This window comes from Phyllobates terribilis, unplaced genomic scaffold, assembly GCF_046119375.1.
Source record: "Phyllobates terribilis strain yellow unplaced genomic scaffold, ASM4611937v1 Scaffold_6__1_contigs__length_29720123, whole genome shotgun sequence".
In the NCBI taxonomy this organism is placed as follows: Eukaryota; Metazoa; Chordata; class Amphibia; order Anura; family Dendrobatidae; genus Phyllobates; species Phyllobates terribilis.
In genome coordinates this window covers 2,987,602-3,006,389 of record NW_027362766.1, presented here as the reverse complement: position 1 = coordinate 3,006,389, position 18,788 = coordinate 2,987,602, and the positions used below count along the sequence as shown (strand labels likewise).

Below are 18,788 nucleotides of genomic sequence, written 5' to 3'. Positions count from 1 at the left end.
CGCCCTCAGTGGCGGCTCCTCCTCGTTTGCCGCTCTCAGTGACGGCTCCTCCTCGTTTGCCGCCCTCAGTGGCGGCTCCTCCTCGTTTGCCGCCCTCAGTGGCGGCTCCTCCTCGTTTGCCGCCCTCAGTGGCGGCTCCTCCTCGTTTGCCGCCCTCAGTGGCGGCTCCTCCTCGTTTGCCGCTCTCAGTGGCGGCTCCTCCTCGTTTGCCGCCCTCACTGGCGGCTCCTCCTCGTTTGCCACCCTCAGTGGCGGCTCCTCCTCGTTTGCCGCCCTCAGTGCCGGCTCCTCCTCGTTTGCCGCCCTCAGTGCCAGCTCCTCCTCGTTTGCCGCTCTCAGTGGCGGCTCCTCCTCGTTTGCCGCCCTCAGTGGCGGCTCCTCCTCGTTTGCCGCCCTCAGTGCCGACTCCTCCTCGTTTGCCGCTCTCAGTGGCGGCTCCTCCTCGTTTGCCGCCCTCAGTGGCGGCTCCTCCTCGTTTGCCGCCCTCAGTGGCGGCTCCTCCTCGTTTGCCGCCCTCAGTGGCGGCTCCTCCTCGTTTGCCGCCCTCAGTGCCGACTCCTCCTCGTTTGCCGCCCTCAGTGGCGGCTCCTCCTCGTTTGCTGCCCTCACTGAAGGCCCCTTCTTGTTTGACGTCCTCAGTAATGGTCCTTCCTTGTTTGCCATCCTTAGTGGTGGCCCCTTCTCGTTTGACATCCTCAGTGGCGGCTCCATGTCTGCTGTCCTCAGTACTGGCTTCTTGTTTGTGGTCCTCACTAGTGATTTTTTTGTAGTAATTTGACCATGAAGGCCACAGCTCACAGTCTCCTGTACACAACCAATCATTTATGAGAACTGTTATCTGAGGTGCTGTCTATTTGTATGTTCTGTGGCTCGTAACTGATGAACTTATCCTCTGCAGCAGAGGTCATTCTTGGTATTCCTTTCCTACGATGGTTCTCAGTAATGATGGTGCGACGACAAAGCATTTTTTTTAAATTATACTAGAAGTAAATTCCGTAAGCCCAGAATGATAAGACTATTGTCTTAATTATTGACTATTGAATTTGTGGGTTTCTTTCTTCAGTTGGTCAAGACACATGGACTTTTGTCATGAGTCTGAATGTTGACTCTTCATCTAGGTTGAGTTGATACTTGTTAATTGATGAATGACTGTTATTTGTCAGCTCCTACAGTTTATTGTACTGTTATGTTTGCAAGACAGGGACGCAGGGTCACTGAACAATGATGTCTGCTAATATGTTGATTGCACATTATACCAGGCCATGCAGCTTGTTGACTTGCATTATTTGGGTATTTATAGTTTATCCTTCAATGTTTGCAAGTCAACATTGGGTGATGAACTGTGGATGCTCGAGCAATGCGAGTGTGAAGACACGGGGTCTTCCATGGGCATGATACTACTCAGACAACACAGGGTGAGGGTAAAACAGTGCGGCAATACTTTAATGAACCACCAAACAGACAAACATATCGAACAGTCCTAGCAAATACCCAGGGTTTTGCAAAATTACACAGTCTCAACCTTCCGCTGGCGAGCTGGGAATAGAGCAGCTGCAACTTTGAGATCTACAGGGATAACTACCTCAACAAGTGGCACCCCGTTTTGGGTGGACACCCACAGAAAGGAGGTAGCGGCAAACTTAGGAAGCTGACAGTCCATTGAGGTATGTGGCCAGGAGACCCGAGGGTGCCACCCTGGCTTCTCCGAACATATTCATGGAAATAGTTGACCGGATGGTTCCAACCTGGCTTTCTCCGAACATATCCATGGAATAAGGTGACCGGAGGGTCCCACCTGGCAACCCCAAACAACATATCCATGGGACCAGGTGACCTCATCGCTCCAACCGTATTTCCCCAAATGTATCCATGGGTTCTGTGTTTGTCAGTGGAGCAGATCTGTAGAGTCAGATGAAGCCATGTGTCCTGGTTGCTGTACTGACTATTCCCTATGATTCCCCTTTCAGCACGATAGAAATCCCTTTTTATATTTACATCTGTGGCTCAGGTCATCGTTCACAGGTCAGGGGGGAAAGGTGGCAGGGGGCTCAAGTCTCATTGTTAGAGCATTTAATCAATTTGCATAGCTGGTATCCCCCTGCTCTGCAGATCAACAAACTAGCTGGCCCAGTACAATATGTAATTAGCATATTAGCAAACATCATTGTTCCAAGACTCTGAGTTGCTGTCTTGCAAAACTAGCATTCAATACGTTGTAGGAGCTGATCTAAGATGTAAATAACAGCCATTCATCAATTAACAAATATCAACATCCAGGCTTATTCAAACAATAAACTGAAGATCTGAACTGGAATGTAAATTGGTATGCGTGCAATATATATATGTAAGAGCACGTTCACACATGGCCACTAGACAGAAAAAAACAAAGACAGAAACACAATGCGCAAATACCCTAAAATAAGTAAATAAATCGCAACAGTGCTTGAAAGTAAAAATAATAAAGGATACTTAGTTAACATAATTTTGATCAAAATAACGTGTAAGCCATCCCGCCTCATCATGGCGACCCCCATGGGACAGTCCTAACTCTAATATTAAAAACCTTACCGTTGGTCAAGTGACATCATACATGTAAGAGAAGGGCAGAGAGACTGAACCACTGAAGGACACAGAGACATGGAAGCAAGTTAGGATAGACTTTCCAGCTCAGACAAAAGGTGGCCACACCCTTATATGCACTTGACAAACGGTAAGGTTTTTAATATTAGAGTTAGGACTGTCCCATAGGGGTCGCCGTGACAAGGTGAGATAGCTTAAGCATTATTTTGATGAAAATTATGTTAACTAAGTACCCTTTATTATTTTCAAGCACTGTTGCAGTTTATTTACTTATTTTAAAGTATTTGTGCATTGTGTTTCTGTCTTTGTTTTTATTCAAACAATAGTCTGTGTTGATCAACCAAAGAGCACAAATTCAAATGTCAACATAAAGATAAAGGTGCATGGCTCCTGTCCTACTGAATTTACACATCTGGATAATTAAGATTAAAAGCTTTGTCGTCACATTGCTCCCCCATCTTAATTAGCCAGACGGGATAGGCTTCCAATCATCCTTCTCCACTTATTGGGGACAGTCCATCAGCATGTCTTTAAGCACAGACATGAATTTAAGAGGTCTCACCTTCATTAGAACAAAATTTTGTATCACACGTAATTGAAGAGAACCGACTCGTATCCATTGTGTCCACACATGCCATCCTGTGGTTTCTGGATTAAATCCGATGAGTGTCGTTGGCCCGGTATTCAATCCGCTGAAGCTGGCACAGCTCCTGTAGTTGCCATTTCTTGTTGCACTCCACTCCGGTCTTCCTCCCAAGGCCGGGCTGGTGGGGTTGGACATGGTAGAGTCCAAAACCCGCTGTGTAAGTCTCACCTATGGACTGCTGGGCCTGTCTACTTGCCTCCCTGGTTGTGGAGCCCTTGGACGGTGACTGTGAACACCAGTCCCCTGGAGCTTCCCCGGATCAGCCGGGCTGAGTAGTATCCCACCGCTGCCACCAAAATGTGGTTCAATAAATTGTTGCCGCAATATTTAACCTTCACCCTGTGTTGTCTGAGTAGTGTTCTGTCCACGGGAAAGGAGAGCGGGCGTTCAGTGGGATGATCCATGCGGTCGTCCTAAAGACAGCCGGGCCAGCGGACGAGAGACCCCCGTGTCTCTACAGATGGACTGTGGCTTCTCTTAGTTGAGCGCTTTTTCTTTCTGGCTTAGAACAGCACTGTATAGTGCTGCGCACCAACTCTGCTGCGCACCAACTCTGCTTCCGCAAAACATCTGAGGACTGGTGAGTCCATGCTTGAGGTCCTGACGAGGCGACCTTATCACTGGAAGGCATTCTAGGTGTCGAGGGTGTAAAGCCATCATCAGAGTAATGGGGGGGCACAGGAGGAGTCTGAGGGGTAACATCTGCTGGTCCATGTCATACGTCGCACTTCCCCTTGTGTCCCTATCGGTTCCTTCTTGGTTTGCTGCCTTCTGCATAAGGCAAACTATTGCCTGAAAAGGGGTGTCCCAACTTCTGTCCGGTTCTGTATGAGTCTGGGCGCACTAGTTTGTAAGTGAGTGTGTGTTCTGCACCTTTAGAATAGATTATCCCATCAGAGATCTCCTTAAATATCTGGGCGAGGCGGGCAGTCCGGGCCACCTCGATGTTCTCCTCCGCAGCGGCTAGCCTACGGGTGCGGACCGAACGAGATGTCTGCAGAGCTGCGAACTGCGTCATAAAGACGTCTACAAAAGAAGAGGTGACAATGCTTACTGGCCACCCGAGCGCAGGACACAGGAGGCCACGGCACAGGAGGCCACGGCAGAGGCCAGCCTCACCAGACTTTATGTTCCCATCATCTCTACACACACTGCTCCACCGGCTGTACAGCGAGGACGAGCTCAAGTCACCCTTCACCTCCTCGTGTCTGCGCCGCGTCGTCTCCCAGTTCCTCAACAGGAAAACACCATGCTTCAACACGAAATTCCTGAAAAGGAACAGGGATGCGGGGGTCGACCCATCAGGTATCAACACATAGGAAGGTAGTGATGAGACAGGTAGCAGCGGTCAGACAGGCAGCAGCTGTCACGTGTGCAGTGACGGGGTGCGGGGGGTCACACGTGCAGTGACGGGGTGCGGGGCAGACACGGGGGCAGCAGCGGTCACACGTGCAGTGACGGGGTGCGGGGCAGACACGGGGGCAGCAGCGATCACACGTGCAGTGACGGGGTGCGGGGCAGACACGGGGGCAGCAGCGGTCACACGTGCAGTGACGGGGTGCGGGGCAGTATGGGGGCAGCAGCGGTCACACGTGCAGTGTCGGGGTGCGGGGCAGTATGGGGGGCAGCAGCGGTCACACGTGCAGTGACTGGGTGCGGGGCAGTATGGGGGCAGCAGCGGTCACACGTGCAGTGACGGGGTGCGGGGCAGACACGGGGGCAGCAGCGGTCACACGTGCAGTGACGGGGTGCGGGGCAGACACGGTGGGAACAGCGGTCACACGTGCAGTGACGGGGTGCGGGGCAGACACGGTGGGAACAGCGGTCACACGTGCAGTGACAGGGTGCGGGGCAGACACGGGGGCAGCAGCGATCACACGTGCAGTGACGGGGTGCGGGGGGTCACACGTGCAGTGACGGGGTGCGGGGCAGACACGGGGGCAGCAGCGATCACACGTGCAGTGACGGGGTGCGGGGCAGACACGGTGGGAACAGCGGTCACACGTGCAGTGACGGGGTGCGGGGCAGTATGGGGGGCAGCAGTGGTCACACGTGCAGTGACGGGGTGCGGGGCAGACACGGTGGGAACAGCGGTCACACGTGCAGTGACGGGGTGCGGGGCAGTATGGGGGGCAGCAGTGGTCACACGTGCAGTGACGGGGTGCGGGGCAGACACGGGGGCAGCAGCGGTCACACGTGCAGTGACGGGGTGCGGGGCAGTAAGGGGTCAGCAGCGGTCACACGTGCAGTGACGGGGTGCGGGGCAGACACGGGGGCAGCAGCGATCACACGTGCAGTGACGGGGTGCGGGGCAGACACGGGGGCAGCAGCGGTCACACGTGCAGTGACAGGGTGCGGGGCAGACACGGGGGCAGCAGCGATCACACGTGCAGTGACGGGGTGCGGGGGGTCACACGTGCAGTGACGGGGTGCGGGGCAGACACGGGGGCAGCAGCGATCACACGTGCAGTGACGGGGTGCGGGGCAGTAAGGGGTCAGCAGCGGTCACACGTGCAGTGACGGGGTGCGGGGCAGTATGGGGGGCAGCAGTGGTCACACGTGCAGTGATGGGGTGCGGGGCAGTATGGGGGCAGCAGTGGTCACACGTGCAGTGACGGGGTGCGGGGCAGACACGGGGGCAGCAGCGGTCACACGTGCAGTGACGGGGTGCGGGGCAGACAAGGGGGCAGCAGCGATCACACGTGCAGTGACGGGGTGCGGGGCAGACAAGGGGGCAGCAGCGATCACACGTGCAGTAATGGGGTGCGGGGCAGAAGCGGTCACACGTGCAGTGATGGGGTGCGGGGCAGTATGGGGGGCAGCAGCGGTCACACGTGCAGTGACGGGGTGCGGGGCAGACACGGGGGCAGCAGCGGTCACACGTGCAGTGACGGGGTGCGGGGCAGACACGGGGACAGCAGCTGTCAGGAGTGCAGTGACGGGGTGCGGGGCAGTATGGGGGGCAGTAGCGGTCACACGTGCAGTGACGGGGTGCGGGGCAGACACGGGGGCAGCAGCGGTCACACGTGCAGTGACGGGGTGCGGGGCAGTAAGGGGTCAGCAGCGGTCACACGTGCAGTGACGGGGTGCGGGGCAGACACGGGGGCAGCAGCGGTCACACGTGCAGTGACGGGGTGCGGGGCAGTATGGGGGGCAGCAGTGGTCACACGTGCAGTGACGGGGTGCGGGGCAGTATGGGGGGCAGTAGCGGTCACACGTGCAGTGACGGGGTGCGGGGCAGTAAGGGGTCAGCAGCGGTCACACGTGCAGTGACGGGGTGCGGGGCAGTAAGGGGTCAGCAGCGGTCACACGTGCAGTGACGGGGTGCGGGGCAGTATGGGGGGCAGCAGTGGTCACACGTGCAGTGATGGGGTGCGGGGCAGTATGGGGGCAGCAGTGGTCACACGTGCAGTGACGGGGTGCGGGGCAGACACGGGGGCAGCAGCGGTCACACGTGCAGTGACGGGGTGCGGGGCAGACACGGGGGCAGCAGCGATCACACGTGCAGTGACGGGGTGCGGGGCAGACACGGGGGCAGCAGCGGTCACACGTGCAGTGACGGGGTGCGGGGCAGCAGCGGTCACACGTGCAGTGACGGGGTGCGGGGCAGTATGGGGGCAGCAGCGGTCACACGTGCAGTGTCGGGGTGCGGGGCAGTATGGGGGGCAGCAGTGGTCACACGTGCAGTGACGGGGTGCGGGGCAGTATGGGGGCAACAGCGGTCACACGTGCAGTGACGGGGTGCGGGGCAGTATGGGGGCAGCAGCGGTCACACGTGCAGTGACGGGGTGCGGGGCAGCAGCGATCACACGTGCAGTGACGGGGTGCGGGGCAGACACGGTGGGAACAGCGGTCACACGTGCAGTGACGGGGTGCGGGGCAGTATGGGGGGCAGCAGTGGTCACACGTGCAGTGACAGGGTGCGGGGCAGACACGGGGGCAGCAGCAGTCACACGTGCAGTGACGGGGTGCGGGGCAGTAAGGGGTCAGCAGCGGTCACACGTGCAGTGACGGGGTGCGGGGCAGTAAGGGGTCAGCAGCGGTCACACGTGCAGTGACGGGGTGCGGGGCAGTAAGGGGTCAGCAGCGGTCACACGTGCAGTGACGGGGTGCGGGGCAGTATGGGGGGCAGCAGTGGTCACACGTGCAGTGATGGGGTGCGGGGCAGACACGGGGGCAGCAGCGGTCACACGTGCAGTGACGGGGTGCGGGGCAGTATGGGGGGCAGCAGTGGTCACACGTGCAGTGATGGGGTGCGGGGCAGTATGGGGGCAGCAGTGGTCACACGTGCAGTGACGGGGTGCGGGGCAGACACGGGGGCAGCAGCGGTCACACGTGCAGTGACGGGGTGCGGGGCAGACAAGGGGGCAGCAGCGATCACACGTGCAGTGATGGGGTGCGGGGCAGAAGCGGTCACACGTGCAGTGATGGGGTGCGGGGCAGTATGGGGGGCAGCAGCGGTCACACGTGCAGTGACGGGGTGCGGGGCAGACACGGGGGCAGCAGCGGTCACACGTGCAGTGACGGGGTGCGGGGCAGACACGGGGACAGCAGCTGTCAGGTGTGCAGTGACGGGGTGCGGGGCAGTATGGGGGGCAGTAGCGGTCACACGTGCAGTGACGGGGTGCGGGGCAGACACGGGGGCAGCAGCGGTCACACGTGCAGTGACGGGGTGCGGGGCAGTAAGGGGTCAGCAGCGGTCACACGTGCAGTGACGGGGTGCGGGGCAGACACGGGGGCAGCAGCGGTCACACGTGCAGTGACGGGGTGCGGGGCAGTATGGGGGGCAGCAGTGGTCACACGTGCAGTGACGGGGTGCGGGGCAGTATGGGGGGCAGTAGCGGTCACACGTGCAGTGACGGGGTGCGGGGCAGTAAGGGGTCAGCAGCGGTCACACGTGCAGTGACGGGGTGCGGGGCAGTATGGGGGGCAGCAGTGGTCACACGTGCAGTAATGGGGTGCCGGGCAGTATGGGGGCAGCAGTGGTCACACGTGCAATGACGGGGTGCGGGGCAGACACGGGGGCAGCAGCGGTCACACGTGCAGTGACGGGGTGCGGGGCAGACACGGGGGCAGCAGCGGTCACACGTGCAGTGACGGGGTGCGGGGCAGACAAGGGGGCAGCAGCGATCACACGTGCAGTGACGGGGTGCGGGGCAGACAAGGGGGCAGCAGCGGTCACACGTGCAGTGATGGGGTGCGGGGCAGTATGGGGGGCAGCAGCGGTCACACGTGCAGTGACGGGGTGCGGGGCAGCAGCGGTCACACGTGCAGTGACGGGGTGCGGGGCAGACATGGGGACAGCAGCTGTCAGGTGTGCAGTGACGGGGTGCGGGGCAGTATGGGGGGCAGTAGCGGTCACACGTGCAGTGACGGGGTGCGGGGCAGACACGGGGGCAGCGGCGCGTCTCCTCACCTCTCTCTGTTGGACAGGGGCTTCATGTGTGGCTGGGGGCCGGGGCGATTAGCAGAGCCGACGCCGGTCTCCTCACTCAGGTGCCCCCTCTGCAGGACAGAAATGTGATGCGGTTTATGCTGCATGTCTCCGGACCCCGCAGTGCCGGCGGCCTCGCACTCACCCTCCTCTTCAGCCGGTGCTTGGACTTCCTCTTCTCCTTGGAGCGTCCTGGCCTCCGGTGCGAGGGGTAATGGCCGGATTTGGTGCTCAGACCGTTCATCCTCTGACTCTTGCCACCGATAATCCCGCGACACTGCTCGAAGCCGCACTTACAGAGTTGCTGCAGACGAGAGCAGGGATGAGGTTACCCATGAGGCCGAGCTGTGGTCCGCGGACCCCCAGACTCAGGGCCCCACCTGCTTCTCCGTGTTGAATGAGTGGAAGTTGTAGTCGTAGGTCAGCTCCGTCCCGGCGGCCATGTCCTTCAGGGCGTACAGTCCGATGCGATATACACCATTCACAGACCTGAGCAATCAATAAGCAGCCGTTATCCCCCGCCACACCGGGCCCAGACCCCACCCCCCGCCACACCGGGCCCAGACCCCACACCCCGCCACACCGGGCCCAGACCCCATACCCCGCCACACCGGGCCCAGACCCCATCCCCCGCCACAGACCCCATCCCCCGCCACAACGGACCCAGACCCCACCCCCCGCCACACCGGGCCCAGACCCCATACCCCGCCACACCGGGCCCAGACCCCATACCCCGCCACACCGGGCCCAGACCCCATCCCCCGCCACAGACCCCATCCCCCGCCACAACGGACCCAGACCCCACGCTTCACCGGGCCCAGACCCCACCCCCGCCACACCGGGCCCAGACCCCACCCCCCGCCACACCGGGCCCAGACCCCATCCCCCGCCACACCGGGCCCAGACCCCATCCCCCGCCTCACCGGGCCCAGACCCCATACCCCGCCTCACCGGGCCCAGACCCCATACCCCGCCTCACCGGGCCCAGACCCCACCCCCCGCCACACCGGGCCCAGACCCCACACCCCGCCACACCGGGCCCAGACCCCATACCCCGCCACACCGGGCCCAGACCCCATCCCCCGCCACAGACCCCATCCCCCGCCACAACGGACCCAGACCCCACCCCCCGCCACACCGGGCCCAGACCCCATACCCCGCCACACCGGGCCCAGACCCCATCCCCCGCCACACCGGGCCCAGACCCCATCCCCCGCCACAGACCCCATCCCCCACCACAACGGACCCCATCCCCCGCCACAACGGACCCAGACCCCACGCTTCACCGGGCCCAGACCCCACCCCCGCCACACCGGGCCCAGACCCCACCCCCCGCCACACCGGGCCCAGACCCCATCCCCCGCCACACCGGGCCCAGACCCCATCCCCCGCCTCACCGGGCCCAGACCCCATACCCCGCCTCACCGGGCCCAGACCCCATACCCCGCCTCACCGGGCCCAGACCCCATACCCCGCCTCACCGGGCCCAGACCCCACCCCCCGCCACACCGGGCCCAGACCCCATACCCCGCCTCACCGGGCCCAGACCCCATACCCCGCCTCACCGGGCCCACACCCCATACCCCGCCTCACCGGGCCCAGACCCCACGCCTCACCGGGCCCAGAACCCATCCCCCGCCACACCGGGCCCAGACCCCACCCCACGCCACAGACCCCATGCCCCGCCTCACCGGGCCCAGACCCCATACCCCGCCTCACCGGGCCCAGACCCCACCCCCCGCCACAGACCCCATCACCCGCCACACCGGGCCCAGACCCCATCCCCCGGCACAGACCCCATCCACCGCAACACAGGACCCAGACCCCATCCCCCGCCACAGACCCCATCCCCCGCCACAACGGACCCAGACCCCATCCCCCGCCACAGACCCCATCCCCCGCCACACCGGGCCCAGACCCCACCCCCCGCCACACCGGGCCCAGACCACATCTCCCATCCCCCGCCACAGACCCCACCTCCCATACCTGGCACAGACCCCACCTCCCATACCTGGCACAGACCCCACCTCCCATACCTGGCACAGACCCCCATCTCCGGTCACAGACGCCACCTCCCATCCCCCGCCACAGACCCCACCCCCTGCCTCATCGGGCCCTGACCCCATCCCCCACCACAGACCCATCCCCCGCCACACCGGGCCCAGACCACATCTCCCATCCCCCGCCGCAGACCCCACCCCCCGCCTCACCGGGCCCAGACCCCATCCCCCACCACAGACCCCATCCCCCGCCACACCAGGCCCAGACCTCACCCCCCGCCTCACCGGGCCCAGACCACATCTCCCATCCCCCGCCACAGACCCCACCTCCCATCCCCCGCCACAGACTCCACCTCCCATCCTCCGCCACAGACCCCATCTCCCATTCCCCACCACACCGGGCCCAGACCCCACCCCCCGCCACACCAGGCACAGACCACATCTCCCATCCCCCGCCACAGACCCCACCTCCCATACCGGGCACAGACCCCATCTCCCATACCGGCCACAGACCCCACCTCCCACACCGGGCACAGACCCCATCTCCCATCCCCCGCCACAGACCCCATCTCCCATACCGGGCAGACCCCATCTCCCATACCGGGCACAGACCCCACCTCCCATACCGGCCACAGACCCCACCTCCCATACCGGGCACAGACCCCATCTCCCATACCGGGCACAGACCCCACCTCCCATACCGGGCACAGACCCCACCTCCCATACCGGGCACAGACCCCATCTCCCATACCGGGCACAGACCCCATCTCCCATCCTCCGGCACAGACCCCATCTCCCATTCTCCGGCACAGACCCCCATCTCCCATACCGGGCACAGACCCCATCTCCCATCCTCCGGCACAGACCCCATCTCCCATACCGGGCACAGACCCCATCTCCCATCCCCCGCCACAGACCCCATCTCCCATACCGGGCACAGACCCCATCTCCCATACCGGGCACAGACCCCACCTCCCATACCGGGCACAGACCCCACCTCCCATACCGGGCACAGACCCCATCTCCCATCCTCCGGCACAGACCCCATCTCCCATACCGGGCACAGACCCCATCTCCCATCCCCCGCCACAGACCCCATCTCCCATACCGGGCACAGACCCCACCTCCCATACCGGGCACAGACCCCACCTCCCATACCGGGCACAGACCCCATCTCCCATCCTCCGGCACAGACCCCATCTCCCATTCTCCGGCACAGACCCCCATCTCCCATACCGGGCACAGACCCCATCTCCCATCCTCCGGCACAGACCCCATCTCCCATACCGGACACAGACCCCATCTCCCATACCGGGCACAGACCCCATCTCCCATACCGGCCACAGACCCCACCTCCCATACCGGGCACAGACCCCATCTCCCATACCGGCCACAGACCCCACCTCCCATACCGGGCACAGACCCCACCTCCCATACCGGCCACAGACCCCACCTCCCATACCGGGCACAGACCCCATCTCCCATCCTCCGGCACAGACCCCATCTCCCATTCTCCGGCACAGACCCCATCTCCCATTCTCCGGCACAGACCCCCATCTCCCATACCGGGCACAGACCCCATCTCCCATCCTCCGGCACAGACCCCATCTCCCATACCGGACACAGACCCCATCTCCCATACCGGGCACAGACCCCATCTCCCATACCGGCCACAGACCCCACCTCCCATACCGGGCACAGACCCCATCTCCCATACCGGCCACAGACCCCACCTCCCATACCGGGCACAGACCCCACCTCCCATACCGGCCACAGACCCCACCTCCCATCACAGGCCCCACCTCCCATCCTTCGGCACAGACCCCATCTCCCATACCGGCCACAGACCCCACCTCCCATACCGGGCACAGACCCCATCTCCCATACCGGGCACAGACCCCATCTCCCATACCGGGCACAGACCCCATCTCCCATACCGGGCACAGACCCCCACCTCTCATCAGAGGCCCCACCTCCCAATAGGATTGCAGACCCTCGCCCGCTCACCACTTCTGCATCTCACAGTTGGGGTCACAGCTGTGGTTGATGAAGCGCGCCTCGTTGCCCATCCGGTAGCTGTCGATCACCATGCCGCTGTCCAGGCTCAGGCAGTAATGGTCGCTGTGGTTGTGATACTGCTCGATGGTCCGGTTCCTAGGAGAATCCTGCACTTACTACCACTCCCATCATTTGCCCGTCATGCACACAGCAGGGGGTGTGGTACCTGAACTCCTGCTCGCTCACCACCTCGCCCAGGTACTCAATGATGAACTGTGAGGCCCGCAGCGCCTCCTTGGTGCGGATGCCCCAGCCCTTGCCCTCGGCCCGGAAGCGCTCCAGGCACTGCACCCACTCGTGCTTCTGGATCCGCTGGTTGCTGCACTGCTCCTCACATGGACACGTGGTGGGGGAGCACTCCGCCAAAATCATCCTACCCGGAAAACAGAGAGCGTCAGCACCAGGCACACCCCAACCAGCCCCGGAGCCCACCAAGGCCACAGCCCACCGGTTCAGACAGTCCTCGGCACAGCCCTGCTCCGCCATGTTCTCCGGCCTCTTACAGTTACAGGTGGTGGCTTCATCTCCAGAGAGCGGCCGCACATCCACGTACACGTCTGCCGGGAAGAGGAGCAACATGGAGGGGTCAGCAAATAGGGTACAGCAGCTTGGGGGTCACATACAGAAGACACCCCCTGTACAGTGAGCAGTGTGAGGGTACAGCACCATGGGGTCATATACAGAGGACACCCCCTGTACAGTGAGCAGTGTGAGGGTACAGCACCATGGGGTCATATACAGAGGACACCCCCTGTACGGGGAGCAGTGTGGGGGTACAGCACCATGGGGTCATATACAGAGGACACCCCCTGTACGGGGAGCAGTGTGAGGGTACAGCACCAAGGGGTCATATACAGAGGACACCCCCTGTATGGGGAGCAGTGTGAGGGTACAGCACCATGGGGTCACATACAGAGGACACCCCTGTACGGTGAGCAGTGTGAGGGTACAGCACCATGGGGTCATATACAGAGGACACCCCCTGTATGGGGAGCAGTGTGAGGGTACAGCACCATGGGGTCATATACAGAGGACACCCCCTGCACGGGGAGCAGTGTGAGGGTACAGCACCATGGGGTCATATACAGAGGACACCCCCTGTACAGGGAGCAGTGTGAGGGTACAGCACCATGGGGTCATATACAGAGGACACCCCCTGTATGGGGAGCAGTGTGAGGGTACAGCACCATGGGGTCATATACAGAGGACACCCCCTGCACGGGGAGCAGTGTGAGGGTACAGCACCATGGGGTCATATACAGAGGACACCCCCTGTACGGGGAGCAGTGTGGGGGTACAGCACCATGGGGTCATATACAGAGGACACCCCCTGTACGGGGAGCAGTGTGGGGGTACAGCACCATGGGGTCATATACAGAGGACACCCCCTGTACGGGAAGCAGTGTGGGGGTACAGCACCATGGGGTCATATACAGAGGACACCCCCTGTACAGTGAGCAGTGTGAGGGTACAGCACCATGGGGTCATATACAGAGGACACCCCCTGTACGGGGAGCAGTGTGAGGGTACAGCACCGTGGGGTCATATACAGAGGACACCCCCTGTACGGGGAGCAGTGTGAGGGTACAGCACCATGGGGTCATATGCAGAGGACACCCCCTGTATGGGGAGCAGTGTGAGGGTACAGCACCATGGGGTCATATACAGAGGACACCCCCTGCACGGGGAGCAGTGTGAGGGTACAGCACCATGGGGTCATATACAGAGGACACCCCCTGTACGGGGAGCAGTGTGGGGGTACAGCAGCATGGGGTCATATACAGAGGACACCCCCTGTACGGGGAGCAGTGTGAGGGTACAGCACCATGGGGTCATACACAGAGGACACCCCCTGTATGGGGAGCAGTGTGGGGGTACAGCACCATGGGGTCATATACAGAGGACACCCCCTGTACGGGGAGCAGTGTGAGGGTACAGCACCATGGGGTCATATACAGAGGACACCCCCTGTACGGGGAGCAGTGTGAGGGTACAGCACCATGGGGTCATATGCAGAGGACACCCCCTGTATGGGGAGCAGTGTGAGGGTACAGCACCATGGGGTCATATACAGAGGACACCCCCTGCACGGGGAGCAGTGTGAGGGTACAGCACCATGGGGTCATATACAGAGGACACCCCCTGTACGGGGAGCAGTGTGGGGGTACAGCAGCATGGGGTCATATACAGAGGACACCCCCTGTACGGGGAGCAGTGTGAGGGTACAGCACCATGGGGTCATACACAGAGGACACCCCCTGTATGGGGAGCAGTGTGGGGGTACAGCACCATGGGGTCATATACAGAGGACACCCCCTGTACGGGGAGCAGTGTGGGGGTACAGCACCATGGGGTCATATACAGAGGACACCCCCTGTATGGGGAGCAGTGTGAGGGTACAGCACCATGGGGTCATATACAGAGGACACCCCCTGTACGGGGAGCAGTGTGGGGGTACAGCAGCATGGGGTCATATACAGAGGACACCCCTTGTACGGGGAGCAGTGTGAGGGTACAGCACCATGGGGTCATATACAGAGGACACCCCCTGTACGGGGAGCAGTGTGAGGGTACAGCACCATGGGGTCACATACAGAGGACACCCCCTGTACGGGGAGCAGTGTGGGGGTACAGCACCATGGGGTCATATACAGAGGACACCCCCTGTACGGGGAGCAGTGTGAGGGTACAGCACCATGGGGTCATATACAGAGGACACCCCCTGCACGGGGAGCAGTGTGAGGGTACAACACCATGGGGTCATATACAGAGGACACCCCCTGTACGGGGAGCAGTGTGGGGGTACAGCACCATGGGGTCATATACAGAGGACACCCCCTGTACGGGGAGCAGTGTGAGGGTACAGCACCAAGGGGTCATATACAGAGGACACCCCCTGTATGGGGAGCAGTGTGGGGGTACAGCACCATGGGGTCATATACAGAGGACACCCCCTGTACGGGGAGCAGTAGGAGGGTACAGCACCATGGGGTCATATACAGAGGACACCCCCTGTACGGGGAGCAGTGTGGGGGTACAGCACCATGGGGTCATATACAGAGGACACCCCCTATATGGGGAGCAGTGTGAGGGTACAGCACCATGGGGTCATATACAGAGGACACCCCCTGTATGGGGAGCAGTGTGGGGGTACAGCACCATGGGGTCATATACAGAGGACACCCCCTGTACAGGGAGCAGTGTGAGGGTACAGCACCATGGGGTCATATACAGAGGACACCCCCTGTACGGGGAGCAGTGTGGGGGTACAGCACCATGGGGTCATATACAGAGGACACCCCCTGTACAGGGAGCAGTGTGAGGGTACAGCACCATGGGGTCATATACAGAGGACACCCCCTGTATGGGGAGCAGTGTGGGGGTACAGCACCATGGGGTCATATACAGAGGACACCCTCTCTACGGGGAGCAGTGTGGGGGTACAGCACCATGGGGTCATATACAGAGGACACCCCCTGTACGGGGAGCAGTGTGGGGGTACAGCAGCATGGGGTCATATACAAAGGACACCCCCTGTACGGGGAGCAGTGTGAGGGTACAGCACCATGGGGTCAAATACAGAGGACACCCCCTGTACGGGAAGCAGTGTGAGGGTACAGCACCATGGGGTCATATACAGAGGACACCCCCTGTACGGGGAGCAGTGTGGGGGTACAGCACCATGGGGTCATATACAGAGGACACCCCCTGTACGGGGAGCAGTGTGAGGGTACAGCACCATGGGGTCACATACAGAGGACACCCCCTGTACGGGGAGCAGTGTGGGGGTACAGCACCATGGGGTCATATACAGAGGACACCCCCTGTACGGGGAGCAGTGTGAGGGTACAGCACCATGGGGTCATATACAGAGGACACCCCCTGCACGGGGAGCAGTGTGAGGGTACAGCACCATGGGGTCATATACAGAGGACACCCCCTGTACGGGGAGCAGTGTGGGGGTACAGCACCATGGGGTCATATACAGAGGACACCCCCTGTACGGGGAGCAGTGTGAGGGTACAGCACCAAGGGGTCATATACAGAGGACACCCCCTGTATGGGGAGCAGTGTGGGGGTACAGCACCATGGGGTCATATACAGAGGACACCCCCTGTACGGGGAGCAGTAGGAGGGTACAGCACCATGGGGTCATATACAGAGGACACCCCCTGTACGGGGAGCAGTGTGGGGGTACAGCACCATGGGGTCATATACAGAGGACACCCCCTATATGGGGAGCAGTGTGAGGGTACAGCACCATGGGGTCATATACAGAGGACACCCTCTCTACGGGGAGCAGTGTGGGGGTACAGCACCATGGGGTCATATACAGAGGACACCCCCTGTACGGGGAGCAGTGTGAGGGTACAGCACCATGGGGTCATATACAGAGGACACCCCCTGTACGGGGAGCAGTGTGGGGGTACAGCACCATGGGGTCATATACAGAGGACACCCCCTGTACAGGGAGCAGTGTGAGGGTACAGCACCATGGGGTCATATACAGAGGACACCCCCTGTATGGGGAGCAGTGTGGGGGTACAGCACCATGGGGTCATATACAGAGGACACCCTCTCTACGGGGAGCAGTGTGGGGGTACAGCACTATGGGGTCATATACAGAGGACACCCCCTGTACGGGGAGCAGTGTGGGGGTACAGCACCATGGGGTCATATACAGAGGACACCCCCTGTACAGGGAGCAGTGTGAGGGTACAGCACCATGGGGTCATATACAGAGGACACCCCCTGTACGGGGAGCAGTGTGGGGGTACAGCACCATGGGGTCATATACAGAGGACACACCCTGTACAGGGAGCAGTGTGAGGGTACAGCACCATGGGGTCATATACAGAGGACACCCCCTGTATGGGGAGCAGTGTGGGGGTACAGCACCATGGGGTCATATACAGAGGACACCCTCTCTACGGGGAGCAGTGTGGGGGTACAGCACCATGGGGTCATATACAGAGGACACCCCCTGTACGGGGAGCAGTGTGGGGGTACAGCAGCATGGGGTCATATACAAAGGACACCCCCTGTACGGGGAGCAGTGTGAGGGTACAGCACCATGGGGTCAAATACAGAGGACACCCCCTGTACGGGAAGCAGTGTGAGGGTACAGCACCATGGGGTCATATACAGAGGACACCCCCTGTACGGGGAGCAGTGTGGGGGTACAGCACCATGGGGTCATATACAGAGGACACCCCCTGTACGGGGAGCAGTGTGAGGGTACAGCACCATGGGGTCACATACAGAGGACACCCCCTGTACGGGGAGCAGTGTGGGGGTACAGCACCATGGGGTCATATACAGAGGACACCCCCTGTACGGGGAGCAGTGTGAGGGTACAGCACCATGGGGTCATATACAGAGGACACCCCCTGCACGGGGAGCAGTGTGAGGGTACAGCACCATGGGGTCATATACAGAGGACACCCCCTGTACGGGGAGCAGTGTGGGGGTACAGCACCATGGGGTCATATACAGAGGACACCCCCTGTACGGGGAGCAGTGTGAGGGTACAGCACCAAGGGGTCATATACAGAGGACACCCCCTGTATGGGGAGCAGTGTGGGGGTACAGCACCATGGGGTCATATACAGAGGACACCCCCTGTACGGGGAGCAGTAGGAGGGTACAGCACCATGGGGTCATATACAGAGGACACCCCCTGTACGGGGAGCAGTGTGGGGGTACAGCACCATGGGGTCATATACAGAGGACACCCCCTATATGGGGAGCAGTGTGAGGGTACAGCACCATGGGGTCATATACAGAGGACACCCCCTGTATGGGGAGCAGTGTGGGGGTACAGCACCATGGGGTCATATACAGAGGACACCCCCTGTACGGGGAGCAGTGTGAGGGTACAGCACCATGGGGTCATATACAGAGGACACCCCCTGTACGGGGAGCAGTGTGGGGGTACAGCACCATGGGGTCATATACAGAGGACACCCCCTGTACAGGGAGCAGTGTGAGGGTACAGCACCATGGGGTCATATACAGAGGACACCCCCTGTATGGGGAGCAGTGTGGGGGTACAGCACCATGGGGTCAT

The 18,788-nt window shown here is 61.1% G+C and overlaps 1 protein-coding gene across 2 annotated transcripts in view; it reads right to left on the bottom strand.

The window, feature by feature from the left end:
* ASH1L (ASH1 like histone lysine methyltransferase) overlaps nt 1–18,788 on the bottom strand; it is a 121,390-nt gene that overhangs the window by 59,755 nt on the left and 42,847 nt on the right. For both annotated transcript variants that reach the window (XM_073637260.1, XM_073637261.1), the window contains exons 9-16: nt 13,167–13,275; nt 12,885–13,091; nt 12,668–12,814; nt 9,041–9,149; nt 8,806–8,964; nt 8,643–8,731; nt 4,346–4,494; nt 4,100–4,252 (exon numbers count right to left, since the gene is read on the bottom strand). In XM_073637260.1, the coding sequence (XP_073493361.1) occupies nt 4,100–4,252; nt 4,346–4,494; nt 8,643–8,731; nt 8,806–8,964; nt 9,041–9,149; nt 12,668–12,814; nt 12,885–13,091; nt 13,167–13,275 (1,122 nt within the window). The remainder of the gene's footprint in view (nt 1–4,099; nt 4,253–4,345; nt 4,495–8,642; nt 8,732–8,805; nt 8,965–9,040; nt 9,150–12,667; nt 12,815–12,884; nt 13,092–13,166; nt 13,276–18,788) is intronic.